Genomic DNA, 14915 nt, shown 5'->3' with positions numbered 1-14915 from the left:
TCACACTGCCTGAACCAGGCCAGTGGAGACTTTGGAAATGGTTGGGGATTTCTCTTATTATATCACTTGTTGTGGGGTTCAGAAACAGGGCTTGAATGGGACTTAACAGGCCTTGTGCACCCTTACTGCAGACTTTGCATCTACATTAGAGCAAGTTTACCCTACATAGAAGACAGGCTCTCACCTTGTTGAGATAGCTGACAACAGAGGTGCCCACCATAGTCCAGTCTGCCCATATGAATGCAAAGGAAAGAAGGGAAACCATGAACTGGACTCGCAGCTTGAAAAATAACACTTGTCAGAGGGGAAAAAAGGACCAAGGAAAATAAGCAAAAGTTACAGCAAGTAAAGCAACAATGAGAAAAATCTGAAGGTAGTAAGGCACCAAGGCACCTGTTTAATCATCTAGGACTCTAGTTTTCAGAGGTTTAATGATCCGTTCTCTCTGGGTCAAGATGGCTTTCCTGGCTCCATCCCACTTCCCTGGCCTTCTCAGGCGATACTGGTATGAGGTGCAGGGGCCAAAGAAAACCTCCACGGCGAGCTTTGGATCCATGAGGAAGAGAGACAGGAGTTTGGGCTTGACCCCTGCCAGGCAGGCCACTTCATCCATGTACGGGATGTAATCCGTCTGGATGGTGTAGCGCTGGCTTTTCACATACCTGAAATGAGAAAGAGAAGTGCAGGTGTCTCTGGAGTGTGGTCAAATGGAGACTGCACTAACCAGGAAATGACATTCCTGAGGGATAAGGAGCTTCTATCCCTCTCTGAAATGTGAGGAGAAGGAGATGCTGATGTACTTTTGCACCTTTGGAGGTTGGATTACTCCCACTCATTACAAAGATTAGAGCTGCTTTCTGTTCACTGACTGTGAGAGAAATTCACCCCTGCACAGAGATCCCTTGGGCCGTAATTGGGACACAAGTGGCACGTTGATCTTGTGTGTGGGATGGGGATGAGTTTCACTTCATTCTCCTTAGAAGAGCCGGATACATTCTCTAAAGCAACTTTGGCCTCAGACCTTACTCTGTCTTCTACTTAAAATCTTTATCTGGAGCTTCCCCAAATTATTCAACCCCCTGTATTTAAGTAGAATTGAAGGGCCAACCTTCCTGAAAGTTAAGTTGCTACACAATACTGAGGAGTGCTTAACAGCAAAGTAAAAGGGCTGGAAATTAACACCCAGCCATCCACAGAGTTGTCAACACTTGAAAATTTAGCATGAGTTGCGTGATATTCTTAGGATTTGGGGTTTAAAGGTTTTTATGACCTCATGATTGAGAGTTTGATGTGAGCAATTTTTGCCATTATTCAATATATCTGCCTTCTCCCATTATTTTCAGTGTGACTGAAGCCAAAGAATGCCCTCAGTCAAGATGGCCACCATTCCCCTTACAGATTTCTCAAGTGGTACAGGCTGCTCCCAGTAAAGAGGTTCAGCATGTCCAATCTCACTGGGAACAATGGAAGCCATAGTGTCAGTGAAAACAGCTGCCTCTGTGCTGAAAGGGCATCAAATAGACAGGAAAAATATAGGGAGGCCGGGGAATGTGGGATGCAGGAGGGAGAGAGAGAGGAATAGGTGGTGGCAGTAAGGCAGAATGTGAGGGATAGAATTCTGTAACAAGAAAAAGGGAAGAATATATGGGGCAGATGGATAAACCTACTCACACAGATCATTTCCCCTTGTTTGGGGTTCAGTAGGACCCTGCTTCTTACACACTCTTTGTGATAAGACATACTTCCCTGGTAGACCTAGAGGATGGGTGCATGAAATGCAATGTTTGTTGGCTAAAGGTCCCCATGGGGATAAAGGGAGGCAAAAAGTGAAGCAGGGAAATAGGTAGAAGTGGGTGGGGAGCTGATTGCCCTGCTCCCTTCCCAGCATGCCCAGTGGTTACTGATTCACATAATAGTTCCTACCTTTTTGCCATTTCCTCTCTCTTCTGCGCAATATCGGCCATCATGTTGCTTGCTGAAGGCAATCCGTTCAGCCCTAGGAAAGAGAAGCCCAAGTCAGAAGGGAGATCCATGAGGTGCTCTCAGACACAGAGGCAACAGCTCCTGGGCAATAAGAGGAACAAAGAAAAGATAAAGAGCCTCAGAGAAAAGAGCGTTGTTTGTGCCTCCTCTCTCTTCCCCTGCCCCCAAATAAACCCTAGAGAGTAACAGCTCTTGAACCCTCAGCAACACCTCCTGCCCCCAGGAAGGCTGAACATTCAGGGGGGCGTTGGAATTCGAAAGGCAGGGAGCTGGGAGTGGGTGAGCAAGGGAGAGGGCATGAGCAAAAGTGCAAACTAACTGCAGCCAAAGGGTAAGAGAAAGCTAGCCAGACTCCAGCACCAACAGAGAGGGAGGGTGCAGGAGTACACAGAGAGCAGAGCTGGAAATGATCTTTTTGGGGGAAGTGACAGTTTTCACAGAAAGCTTCCAAAATAAAAACAACCAGGCCTCTATGCGTCACAAAGAAGCAAAGAACATAACCAGGTCACCTTTCAGTAGGAAGACAGCAGACGAAAGACGGAGAGCAGCGGAAATGTTGCAAGATGGCAGGTTGTCCACCTGAACAGCACTGGCTGTAGGATTTCCTTGGAAATGTCTGCGCTTTCTCTGCCCAGCAGGCACTAGACTATTTCCTGCATTTTGGTTCACGTACCCTTGAACACACGTGTCGCCCAGCGACCCTGGAGTTCGGCAATGGGCATGATGGCCCCCAGTGGCTGGATGAGGCCAATGAAAGCCAGAGTTGGCTTCTCCAGCTGAGGAGGGAAGACAAATTTATACAGGGAGACCTGGTTTTTGATCACTTTGGCACAATCCCCAAGGAAGGGGAAAGAGAAGCTGTATCCCGTAGCGAAGACAACCACATCAATGTCCTCCTCTCTGGTGCCGTCTTCAAAGATGGCGCTGGTTTCGGTGAACTCTCTGATGTTTGGTTTTACCAGCACCTTGCCCGAGATGATGCGGTTTGGCAGGTCGTCGTTGAAGGTTGGGTGCTGGCTGAAAAACCTGAATGGCACAAAGGAAATACAAGAAATGTGAAGATCTCTTTGGGCAGGAGGTGACCTTCCTCAGGGCAGGAAGCTGCCAGGAGAAAAGAGAACTATTTCCTCCCACACAGAATGTGCTAGCACTGCAACTGGAAGTCTTGGGAAGGACACATCAGGTTATTCAGTCCATTCTGCTGCACATGCAGGATCACTCCATGTAAGGAATTCTATTGCTTTGTCCAGTCTATGCATCCACCACTTCCTCTGATAAACTGTTTTTGTTCTGTGTTTGTCCAGCATCTTGCACCATGGTATCCTGGTCCTTGAGTAGGCCTCCTTGGTGCTACCACAAATCAATGAATAAATAATAACAAACAATTCCCTGGTCTAACAGCTTGCCATTTGCAAGTTCTTTCAGGTATTCAGCTTAAATTATCTCTTTCTTAGGCCATGTCTACACTAGCACCTATGTCAGCAAAACTTTTGTCACTCAGGGGTGTGAAAAAACACCCCGAGCAATGTAAGTCTTGTCAGCATAAGCGCTCATGTTTCACAGTGCTATGTCGGCAGGAGAGCATCTCCTGCCAACATAGTTACGGCTGCTCGTTGAGCTCGTTTTACTATATCAATGGGAGAGCTCTCTCCCATCGGCATAATGTGGCTACATGAGTGATCTTACAGCGGCACAGCTGTATCGGTACATCTGTGCCAATGTAAGCTTGTAAGTGAAGACATGGCCTTAATGATGTCATCCAGTACCATTCTGTTTACTCCCATATATCACACAAAATAACTCCTCCCCTTCCTTGGCAATTACATCTCTCAAGGATATTTTTAACCCAAGGGATAGTCATGTTTTAGAGGGCAGCAGTGGGAATAAGAGCTAGGCCTCAGGTGAGGCAAATGCTGACAGATTTGGCATAGCAGCAGCAGCAATGAGAGCTGGGCCCCAGGTGATGGACAGAGATTGGCTGGGGGGAATCTGGCAGAGCAAGGGATTGAACCCAGGCCTTAGAGACTCTAGCTGCAGGTTTGCCTGAGATCTTACATTCTGTCATGGGGCCTGAGGCTCTGCCCCTCTCTCCAGTGCTTGACAGGCCCCAGCTCTCCATTCTCCTGTGGAGTCTGTGTGGGCAGAATGAACATGACCCTTCCACTCCTGGCTCCACAGCCTGGAGAAAGTCTCCTGATCTCCCCAGCTCACCTGTGCGCAGGCTGTAGACCATAGGTTGCATGGTTGAATTTTGCATTCAGTTTCTTCTCTGAAAAGTAGTTAAGCAGGCATAGAGGCACAATGCGCTTGAGGAATTCCACATAGCGAGTGATATAAATTGTGTCCATGGGGTACCCTTCTTCTCCAATCCGACCAAGTATCCATGCACCCCGCCTGGTGCTAAGGAAAACCTGAAAGAGGGAGAAACAGGAGCTGTTGGAAACCACAGGCCTTTGAGTGACTTGCCAAAAGCCTCTTTGGCTGAGAGCCATTCTCATGAGAGCGAATGGTTCACATCTAGTTGTGTTTCTTTATGATTTCCTAATAAGAGCTTTGTCACACATCTGTCCATGGTGCAGCCAGGGCCGGCTCTAGGTTTTTTGCTGCCCCAAGCAAAAAAATTTTTGGCTGCCCCCCCGGCGCGCTTTTTTTTGGCTTTTACACGTTTGCACTTTGCAGTTTTGTTTTGACTGTTTAAAATTTAAAAAAAAATGAAAACAGAGAATTTGTAGTTAGTGAAATAAAACAATTTCCTACTAGTGTAATTTTAACATTTATTTTTAACAAAAACACAATTACAAACAATTTGAGTTCAACTATACACACTGTAATGAAAAACATTAGTGTCTTCCAGTTTCTCATAAATTAAAAGAATTTATATGAACTGAATTTTTCTGGTTTTTATACTTGCGTAGTCTTTTAATAAGTCAGTGAAATCTAAATTTTTTGCAATAGTACTTTCAATTGAAATTAATGCCAGTCCTGACATACGATTTTGAGACATGGTGAACCTCAAATAATTTTTTAGTAATTTCAGTTTTGAGAAACTGCGCTCACCAGAAGCCACTGATACTGGTAATGTTAAAAGAATGCGTAATGCTATAGCAGTGTTTGGAGTGAAAAAATCATTTCTTGCTATAAATTCTAATACTTTAGAGGAGAAGTTTTAGGACTTATTAGCTCAGATAAAGCTATTAATTCATCATACAATTCTACTGCATCAATGTCAGCAGCGTTATCAGTACTGAGCGCTAAATGTAGGTCTTGGCACTGCTTCATGAGGTCTTCTTTGGAAAACTGATTTTTAATATTTCTAATATCGTATAAAAATTCAAAAGTTTCACAATGACCATGCAACTGACAAAATCTTTCTACAATGGAAGTTATAGCTACATCCAAAATACAATAGAAACATTCAACTTAAAACCTTTCGTTTGGATCGAGAATAGGATCATCATGAGCCTCATAACAAAACTGTCTTGTTTTTTTGCGAGGATGAATGAATTTTTGAGGTGCAAACGTTGGTTCAAAATCAAGATCCTCTGCTATTGTTGTTGCTTCTTTGACAGTTTCTTCAAATCCTTCATCTGAACGGTATTTTTTTAAATATTCCAGCGTTTTATTCAAAATCATCTTTGCCTCGGATATGTCTATGGTTATGTTCTGCATAACTTTGCTGGTCAAATTAATTTGATTTAGAATATTGTGCCAAATAACCGTGCAACATGAAAATTGAAACTGCATCATTTTCTGAGCCAATGTTTCAGCTTCATGTCGAAATGAAGGATCATACGACAAGTCCTGGCTTATTTCGAATAGTGCATCGTAAATCTCTCCTGATGAATATCGGAATGGTCTAATAGCTTCTATCCTGCTTTCCTATCTAGTTTGACTCAGAGGTTTAAGTGTGAGTTTTTGTTCAAGATGCTTCTTCAAGACTGCCCAACGGTGTGTGGAAGCATTAAAAAAGTTGTAAATTGCTTGCACTGTGGTAAAATATGAAACAGCATCTTTAGATGATTTGGCGGCATCACTGACAACCAGATTGAGCGAATGCGCATGGCAAGGAATGAAAAAAGCTCGATTGTTTAAATTCAATATTCTTTGCTGTACACCTGCATGTCGTCCTCGCATGTTTGAGCCATTATCGTACCCTTGGCCGCGCATATTTTCTAAAGGTATTCCATAGTGTTCCAATCTCTGTAGAATTACATCTGTGAGGGCTTTCCCAGTAGTTTCGTTCACTGGTATAAATTCTAGAAAGTGTTCACAAATTTTCACTTCTGCATTTTCATCAATTTTCAGAAATCGTAAAACTATTGACATTTGCTCGGTTTTGCTCAGATCTTGAGTACAATCAACTATAATTGAGTAATATTTGGCATGTTTCAAATTTGATAAAATTTCATTACGCAGTCCATTAGAAATTAATTCTATTATCTCATTTTGTGTATTTTTACCCAAATAATGGGTGTGAATCTCTCCATCTTTCACTCTTCGTACATGCTCAGCCATAACATTATCAAATTTTGCCAATAAATCAACCAATTTTAAGAAATTTCCATTGTTATTCTCATATAAAATATCCGAGGATCCACGGAATGCGAGGCACTGTTCAGCTAGGAAATTAATGATTGCCAGTAAACGTTCCAACACTGCTTGCCAACGTAGAATTTCTGAATTTAGTTGACGTTGCTGTACCGCATCGATTGTTGTACCGGTACGTAATCCAATTTGTCAATGAGCGTAAATGATTTTTTGATGTTTCATGTTCTTTCAAATGCTGATGCAGATTTCGCCAGTCATTAAAACCTGCAGTTGCCAGAAGAATGTCCGAGTTACAGAACAGTTTGCAGCAAAAACAAAAAACTACATCTTTGGTCTGTGAATACACTAACCACGATCTATTAATTTGTTCCCCATTTTTCATTTTTTTCTTCATACTGGATGGCATAAATCGACGATTCGACTCATTAAATGGATATTCAAATGTAGGATCTAGTTTTGAAGGACCTTTTTTCACAATAATAATTCGCATTGTATCAGTAATTATTGTCGGCCATGTACTTGGATCCGATCCTATGTCAGTCACTCCACCTTCCAATAATTGTTCTTCAGTTTTAGATTTGGATAACAGTTCTTCATTTCTGGACTCTTCAGCTGAAGTAGTAAATCTTTGGATGGATTGTGATTGTCTTTATCAGTTAGTGAAGATAATCTTTGGTCAGATTGTTGTTCATCTTTATCAGTTGATAAAGGTAATCTTTGGTTCGATCAGTCTTCATCAGTTGATGAATAATCACCTTCAATGCATTGCTTAGAGCTTTCTCCTTGATTGTCGACTTTTTTAAAATACTTTTTTGAAGTACGAGATAGTTTTTCTAATTCTTTTTGCCGTTTCTCTCTTTGTTGCCGGTAAGCAGCACCAGAAAGTCGTTTTCGTTTTTGTCCCGGCATTTTAGCCCTATAACCACTGGCACCGACGCAAAATGGAAATTAGCGCGAATGGCGCCGATAGGGCAGCACAGTACACACACGTAATCGTGATTTGAGTGACCGTGTCACAACGTGACATGATATTTTTCACGTCACACTCCTACTGCACTACTGTACTTGCCGTAAGTAAGGCGCTAGTCATTGGGGCAAGAGAGCTCCCCACGAGCTTGGATACACACTGGACCCAGCCCTGCTGGTGTTTTCCCAGCGCTGAGGCCGCCCAGCTGGAAGCCCGAGGGGCATGCAATGGAGAGAGCTCTGGGGCTGGAGGAACCAAGGAAGAGGTGCTGGGCTTGCTGGGCAGATGCTGCCCCTCTCTGCCAGGTCGCTCGCCCCCTGCAGGAGGGGAGGCAGAAGGAGACTCCAGGCACTGGAGTGCTGTGAGGGGTTGGGGAGGGAGGCAGCAGCCTCTGGGGCTCCAGCAGGCAGAAGCTCCCCAGGGGTCCTGGGGACCCTCCCGCCTGGCCCGACACTTACCTTGCTGTGGATCTGGCCTGAGGTGGAGTAATCTCTGGTCACCGCCGCTCCCAGGGCCAGGGGTTGGGGCTGCTGCTGGATCCCAGCCCTGCTCATCCTTGGGCTTCACCTGGGCCCTGGCAGGAGCTGGGCTCAGCCCGGGCTGCCGCTCCGCTCCTCTCTCCCCTCCCCTGGCAGGAGGCAGCGCAGAGAGGAGGAGGAGGAGGCAGAGGCGGGGACAAACCGAGGAGGAGCGGACCGCCCGGGCGCCATGTTCCCCCGTCCTCTGCAGACGGAGCAGGGCTGCGCTACCGGCTCCCGCCTGGGGGGTGGGCACTGACAGCGGCGCGAACAAGCCGAGGAGCGGCCCGTCCTCTGCAGCCGGGGCAGGGCCGCGCTACCGGCTCCCGCTGCTTTCCCGCTGTCAGCGCCCACCCCCCAGGCGGAGCCGGTAGCGCGGCCCTGCCCCGGCTGCAGAGGACGGGCCGCTCCTCGGCTTGTTCGCGCCGCTCTCCCCGCGGGCAGCGGCCACCTCCCCCCCCTCAAGTGGGAGCCGGTAGCGCGGCCCTGCCCCGGCTGCAGAGGACGGGCCGCTTCTTGGCTTGTTTGCGCCGCTCTCCCGCGGGCAGCGGCCACCCCCCCAGGCGGGAGCCGGTAGCGCGGCCCTGCCCTGGCTGCAGAGGACGGGCCGCTCCTCGGCTTGCAGCGGCGGGGACAAGCCGAGGAGGAGTTGTCCATCCTCTGCAGCCGGGGCAGGGCCGCGCTACCGGCTCCCGCCTGAGGGGGTGGTGGCCGCTGCCTGCGGGAGAGTGGCGGGGACACGCTCCCCACTTAGCCGGCTCCGTGCCCTGCCGCACCCGGCAGCAGAACAGGATCCAGCCCAAGACGCTGCTTGAGGTGAGGCCCCAGCATTTTGCCGCCCCATACATTTTGCTGCCCATGGCACCTGCTTGTTTAGCTGGTGCCTAGAACCGCCCCTGGGTGCAGCACCCCCTTTCGGGGCTATATGGGGAGTACACACACACAAATCCAATACTCCTACCCTAGCGGGTGCTGCAGGGTGTGGCTTTCTAGTGGGCCAGTGCTTAACCCTCTGGCTGAGGTCTCTTGGCTGTTTCTTCCCCTCTCAGGCTCCCAGGTGAAACAACAACTCAGTCAGCAGTCATCAAACTAGGTTCAACACAAGAAAGGGAAAGAAAAGTCTGTAAGCAGCTTTCTCCAGGGTATGGGCCTCTGACTTCAGAAGCCCCTGAAATGTCACTGTCCATGTCAGAGGTCACTGGGTTCCAGTGCAAGTCTCAGTCTTTCCCCCCTTTTAGCTCAGGGATCTGCAGCCTCATTCTGCGAGGGCAGGGGCTCTGCAGGCTGTCAGCCCTCTCTCCAGGGCCAGAGAAGCTCAGCCTGTTCCCTTCCCAGGGTTGCCCCCATCTGAGTAGAGTTCCTTCCTTTTAACTCCTCTTCCTGACCCGATTTGCAGGTGCGGTGGGGCAGGGCCAGCCTAGCCCAAAGCAGCTCCTTAACCCCTTCCATGCTAGTGCAGGTTTTCTATACCACGTCACAAGCTTCAGTAGTAACTTACTATTATTAGAAATGAGGCATTTAAGCATATTAATTATTTTAAACAAAAAGACGTTCCCTGCCCCAAAGGAACAACAGGTGGAGACAGGATGACAGACAGGGGAGCAGAAGGATCTAGGGGTTATAGTGGACCACAAGCTAAATATGAATCAACAGTGTGATGCTGTTGCAAAAAAAGCAAACATGATTCTGGGATGTATTAACAGGTGTGTTGTGAGCAAGACACAAGAAGTCATTCTTGCGCTCTACTCTGCGCTGGTTAGGCCTCAACTGGAGTATTGTGTCCAGTTCTGGGCACCGCAGTTCAAGAAAGATGTGGAGAAATTGGAGAGGGTCCAGAGAAGAGCAACAAGAATGATTAAAGGTCTTGAGAACATGACCTATGAAGGAAGGCTGAAAGAATTGGGTTTGTTTAGTTTGGAAAAGAGAAGACTGAGAGGGGACATGATAGCAGTTTTCAGGTATCTAAAAGGGTGTCATAAGGAGGAAGGAGAAAACTTGTTCACCTTAGCCTCTAAAGATAGAACAAGAAGCAATAGGCTTAAACTGCAGCAAGGGAGGTTTAGGTTGGACATTAGGAAAAAGTTCCTAACTGTCAGGGTGGTTAAACACTGGAATAAATTGCCTAGGGAGGTTGTGGAATCTCCATCTCTGGAGATATTTAAGAGTAGGTTAGATAAATGTCTATCAGGGATGGTCTAGACAGTATTTGGTCCTGCCATGAGGGCAGGAGACTGGACTCGATGACCTCTCGAGGCAGGGCCGGCTCTAGGCACCAGCAAAGCAAGCAGTTGCTTGGGGCGGCAAATTTGCAGGGGCGCAAGAATCCAGCATGGGAGCTGAGAACCAACAGGGGGCCCTGGGAGCTGTAGTTCCTTGCTTAGCTCCCTGCCTATAGAGCCAGCCCTGGAGCAGGGAAAGAACTACATTTCCCAGCATTCCCTTGGCTGCAATTAACAGGAAAGGGAGGGGGAAGGAGTGTGGAACTGAAACCTCATGCTGCAGCTTGCTGTGAATGGTAGGGACAGAGCCAGCTCTAGGTTTTTTGCCGCCCCCCACCCCAGCCCTGGACTCTCCCCCGCCCACACCCCCTGCTGCCCCAGCTCTGGCCCCCACCTGCACCCCCCTGCTGCCCCAGTCCTGGGCTCTCCCTCCCACCTGCATCTCCTGCCGCCCCAGCCCTGGGCTCTTCTCCCCCCCCCCCACCCGCACCCCCTGCTGCCCCAGCTCTGGCCCCCACCTGCACCTCCTGCCGCCCCAGCCCTGGGCTCTCCCCCAAAGAAAGAATTGGGTGGACTAAATGGACAGTGCACCTCTCTATCTGAAGCCTAGCAAGGGAGATCCCACTAGAATTTAAAATGAAAAGTAAGGGAGGGGAGGCTCTACTAGGATCTGGGCAGCTTTAGATACAGTACCAGGCACATAGGAGGATTTACACTTCTGAGCCATGGAAGCAGAAATTGACTTTTCTTTTCCAGATTTAGCTAATATTCAGAAAGGGAATCTAGCACCTGCCTTCCAGATTTGAACACCCTCAAAATTCAGGAGTGCTCAAGCTCAATTTGGGCAGCTGTTACTTCATTTCCCCCAAATCAAATATACTGATCCACTGTAACTTGCTGTAGAAAAAGTAGAATAAATTGAGCAAGAAATGCTTCCCAGTGGTTATTAGGACTGGAATTGCTATTTTCAACAGCCATTGTTTTTTTTTGTTTTTGTTTTAGTTTTAGTTGTTTAAAAGGAAGACAGTGATATTGCATTGGCAAATTCCCCATAGAAACAAAGAATGGAACAAAAGAATAATAAAGGCACCTCAACTTTTCCTCATTTATGTAGGACAGTCTTATAATATGCATCCAGATATCCTTCAATCACACAAGCTGAAAATTGTTCCACTTTACTGCAGTTCTGTAACCATATGGGAACCAATCCTGTCTGTGTTCTGTGCACATCCAAAATTCCTGCTGAATGATCCGCCCTGGGAGCGAGTTACCAGTGACCCAGGGCTGGGGCGGCAGGAGGGTGCAGTTGTGGGGGAGGGGAGGGGAGAGAGAGAGCCCGGGGGGGGGGTAGCCAAAATTTTTTTTGCTTGGGGCAGCAAAAAACCTAGAGCCGGCCCTGTCTGAAGAGCAGGGTTGGGGGACAGCGCTCAGGGAAGGGAGCTGGTGGTAGCTGCTGCCGTCTGAACAAGCCTGCTGGTGAGTGCCTGTGTCCTTAAAGAGACAGCGCGCGGTCTCTCATATACTTTCCCAGCAGCCAGCACACATACACACTGTCTGTGTCTCATGCACACACGCACTGTCTCTGTTTCTTTCTCACACACACACACACAGTCTCTGTCTGACACACACATACTCTCTGTCTCTTTCACACTCACCTCCCAACACATACTTGTGTTGTTATTGTTACTTCTGGGTACTTCCTGCAATGTACATATATTCTCTATAATTTTCTTCTTTCAAAGTGCTGTTATTTTAGTTTTTGACTGGTCTGTGCATTTCAGAATTTTATTTCTCTCTCATGTTTAAATTCAATTCTTTGAGTAGTGAGTTCTAAAATGCCTAACCTGTCCTGGCTGCAATAATTATCCCTATGGTAACTTTTTAAAAATATATATTATATCTAGGTTTTTTGTTTCTACTGGTGGTGCACATCATCTCAATATTGGTGCACATAACAAAATTCATTCCGCACATGGATGAAAAAAATTAGAGGGAACATTGTTGGGGACACCTTTTTGTTTCAGAAAGTGGAGGAAGTAATTCGGGGGGGGGGGGCAGCCATTTTAGACTTGATTCTGACCAACAGGGAGGAATTGGTTGAGAATCTGAAGGTGAAAGGCAATTTGGGTGAAAGTGATCATGAAGTGATATATTTCATGGTTTTAAGGAAAGGAAGGAGTGAGAGCAGCGGAATAAGGACAATGGACTTCAGAAAAGCAGACTTTTAACAAACTAAGGGCACGTCTTCACTACCCACCGGATCGGCGGGTAGCGATCGATCTATCGGGGATCAATTTTATTGTGTAGACGCAATAAAATCGATCCCCGATTGCTCTGCCGTCGACTCCGGAACTCCACCGCAGTGAGAGGCGGAAGCGGAGTCGGCGCGGGAGCGGCAGCGGTCGACTCGCCGCCGTCCTCACAGCCAGGTAAGTCGATCTAAAATACGCAACTTCAGCTACGCTATTCGCTGTGTGTAGTGTAGACCTAGCCTTAGAGAACTGGTAGCTAGGTACCCATTATAAACATAAAACCTATTATGTTTTTTGCACTTATTTGTTAAATTAGTACTCTTCGCCTGCAAAGTACTCACTAAATACAGTCCTTGAAGGACAGCTGCTTTTTACTTTGGATTTATGCAAATAGATGACAGATGCAGCAGGGTCGGGGTCCCCACGCAGTGGGGTTCGGGGTTGGGGGCCCTGCCACCAGCCCCGCACCCGGCACTCTGCTCCTGGCCCCACTCTGTGGAGAGGTCTCTGGGTGGAGAGCACTGGGCATAGGGGTTTGTGGGGGGAGTAAGGTGGGGGGCACTGTGGTTCTCAACCTGCGGCCCAGGTAACACTTTGTATATGCGGCCCACAATGATAAATAGGTTGAGAACACTGATATAAACACATTTTTAATATATGGTACAAGAACACACCTTTGTAAAGATAAGGAGGGGATGATAGGATAATGGATGAGGATGTTTTGTTTGAACTAGCAGATACAAGGATAAGGATGGAAACTAACAACACCTGGAGTGTAATACATAACTTGTTTGTATCACTGTATGAAAGGAGAACTCATAGGAGGGACATCTTTGTGCTGTCCTAGGGGACAGCATCCTGGTGTGCTGATTGAACTGGTACCATTGTCACAGGCACACATGTTAGTGTATCTGTAGCTCCTATGGAGCACTAGTACTGTGGGATTGTGGACAATAAATGTGGCCAAGCAGCTTCGCCACCAAACTGAGCCTGTGGTCTTTCTTATGAATGACATTGAGCAGTGGTGGATTAGCTACTGGGCAAATGGGGCCTGTGCCCAGGGCCCCCCGCCAATTGGGGGGCCCTGGAAAAATGGGTGCCCCTGTGCACTGACCCGCTCCACCTGCCCAGTGCTTCTGCCGGGGAGCGTGGTCGGGGCGTGGGGGCTTGCCCCGCTCTGCCCAGCACTCCTGCCGATCCGAGCAGGGCAAGCTCCCGTGCCCCGACCCCATTTCCCTGGCAGGAGCACTGAGGGGTTGGGGGGGGGACTGCAGGTAGAAGGGGTGGGAAGGGGCCCCCAGTTGCTCTGGCCCAGGGCCCCACCAAACCATAATCCACCTCTGACATCGACGTCTGCTGAATCAGCAGGCTGCACTCCCTGCTAATACAGCTAACACTGGGGCTCCAAGAACAGCCGCATTAGCAGCATTAAAAACTTAGCAGCCTTAACAACACTCCACAGCACTAACAACAGTCAGTTATTATTAGTTATGGAATTCTATGATGAGTCTGGAAACTGTTGCAAGGATGGTATCTTCGAATCTGACTACTTCTGGGAACTTGGTAACGTAGTCCATTATAACCAGATGATCATGTCTTCAGGCTGAACGTGTCAATTCTGACTTTGTCCTGTGGAACTGCGAGTTGTTCTTGCAGTATCATTGGTTCTTTCTGCTGGGAATCTCTGTACTTCTGATACGTTCCACGCCTGCTCATCATCTCTTCAATATCACTGCTCATTTGTGACCAGAATACAACTTCTCTAGCTCTCCTTTTTGGTTTGGTCATTCCCAGGTGCTTTTCGTGTATTGGATTCAATATTCTCCTTCCCATCACTGTGGGAACCATGACCTGTGTCCCCTTTCAGCGCGCTCCTGAGAGCACTGACAACTCATTTCTGCAGTGGAAATATACAAGTGTGCAGTGCTGATTTTTTCCTCCTTTACTTCTTGTATCACTGTTTGCAGCATTTAGTCTTTAGCTGAATTCACATGAATGTTTATTCCTTGTTCCAGATCATCAGCCTGTGAATTGACAGATAGAGCATTTGCTCTTGAGAGTGCATCTGCCGTTACTAGGGCCCTACCAAATTCACGGCCATGAAAAATGCATCATGGACTGTGAAATCTGGTCTCTCCCTGTGAAATCTGGTCTTTTGTGTGCTTTCACCCTATATTTTACAGATTTTACGGGGGAGACAAGTGTTTCTTAACTTGGGGGTCCTGACCCAAAAGGGAGTTGCGGGGGGGGGGGGGTCACAGTATTGCCAACCTTGCTTCTGCACTGCTGCCTTCAGAGCTGGGCAGCTGCTGATTGAGGGCCCAGCTCTTCAGGCAGCAGCGCAGAAGTAAGGGTGGTAATACCATACCAGGCCATCCTTACTTCTGTGCTGCTGCTGGCAGCGGCTCTGCCTTCAGAGCTTGGCTCC

At 47.7% G+C, this 14915-nt stretch overlaps 1 protein-coding gene across 1 annotated transcript in view; it reads right to left on the bottom strand.

Annotated features, from left to right (window-relative positions):
* Nucleotides 1-397: 397 nt before the first annotated feature.
* Nucleotides 398-14915, bottom strand: part of LOC135883085 (flavin-containing monooxygenase 5-like) — a 31487-nt gene continuing 16969 nt past the window's right edge. Inside the window, exons 5-8 of the mRNA XM_065410123.1 lie at nt 4195-4394; nt 2657-3009; nt 1924-1996; nt 398-662 (exon numbers count right to left, since the gene is read on the bottom strand). Of these exons, the coding sequence (XP_065266195.1) occupies nt 398-662; nt 1924-1996; nt 2657-3009; nt 4195-4394 (891 nt within the window). The remainder of the gene's footprint in view (nt 663-1923; nt 1997-2656; nt 3010-4194; nt 4395-14915) is intronic.

This window comes from Emys orbicularis, chromosome 8 (genome assembly GCF_028017835.1).
Source record: "Emys orbicularis isolate rEmyOrb1 chromosome 8, rEmyOrb1.hap1, whole genome shotgun sequence".
Taxonomy (NCBI): Eukaryota; Metazoa; Chordata; order Testudines; family Emydidae; genus Emys; species Emys orbicularis.
The sequence above is the reverse complement of the archived record's forward strand: the minus strand, read 5'-3'. Positions and strand labels throughout refer to the sequence as shown.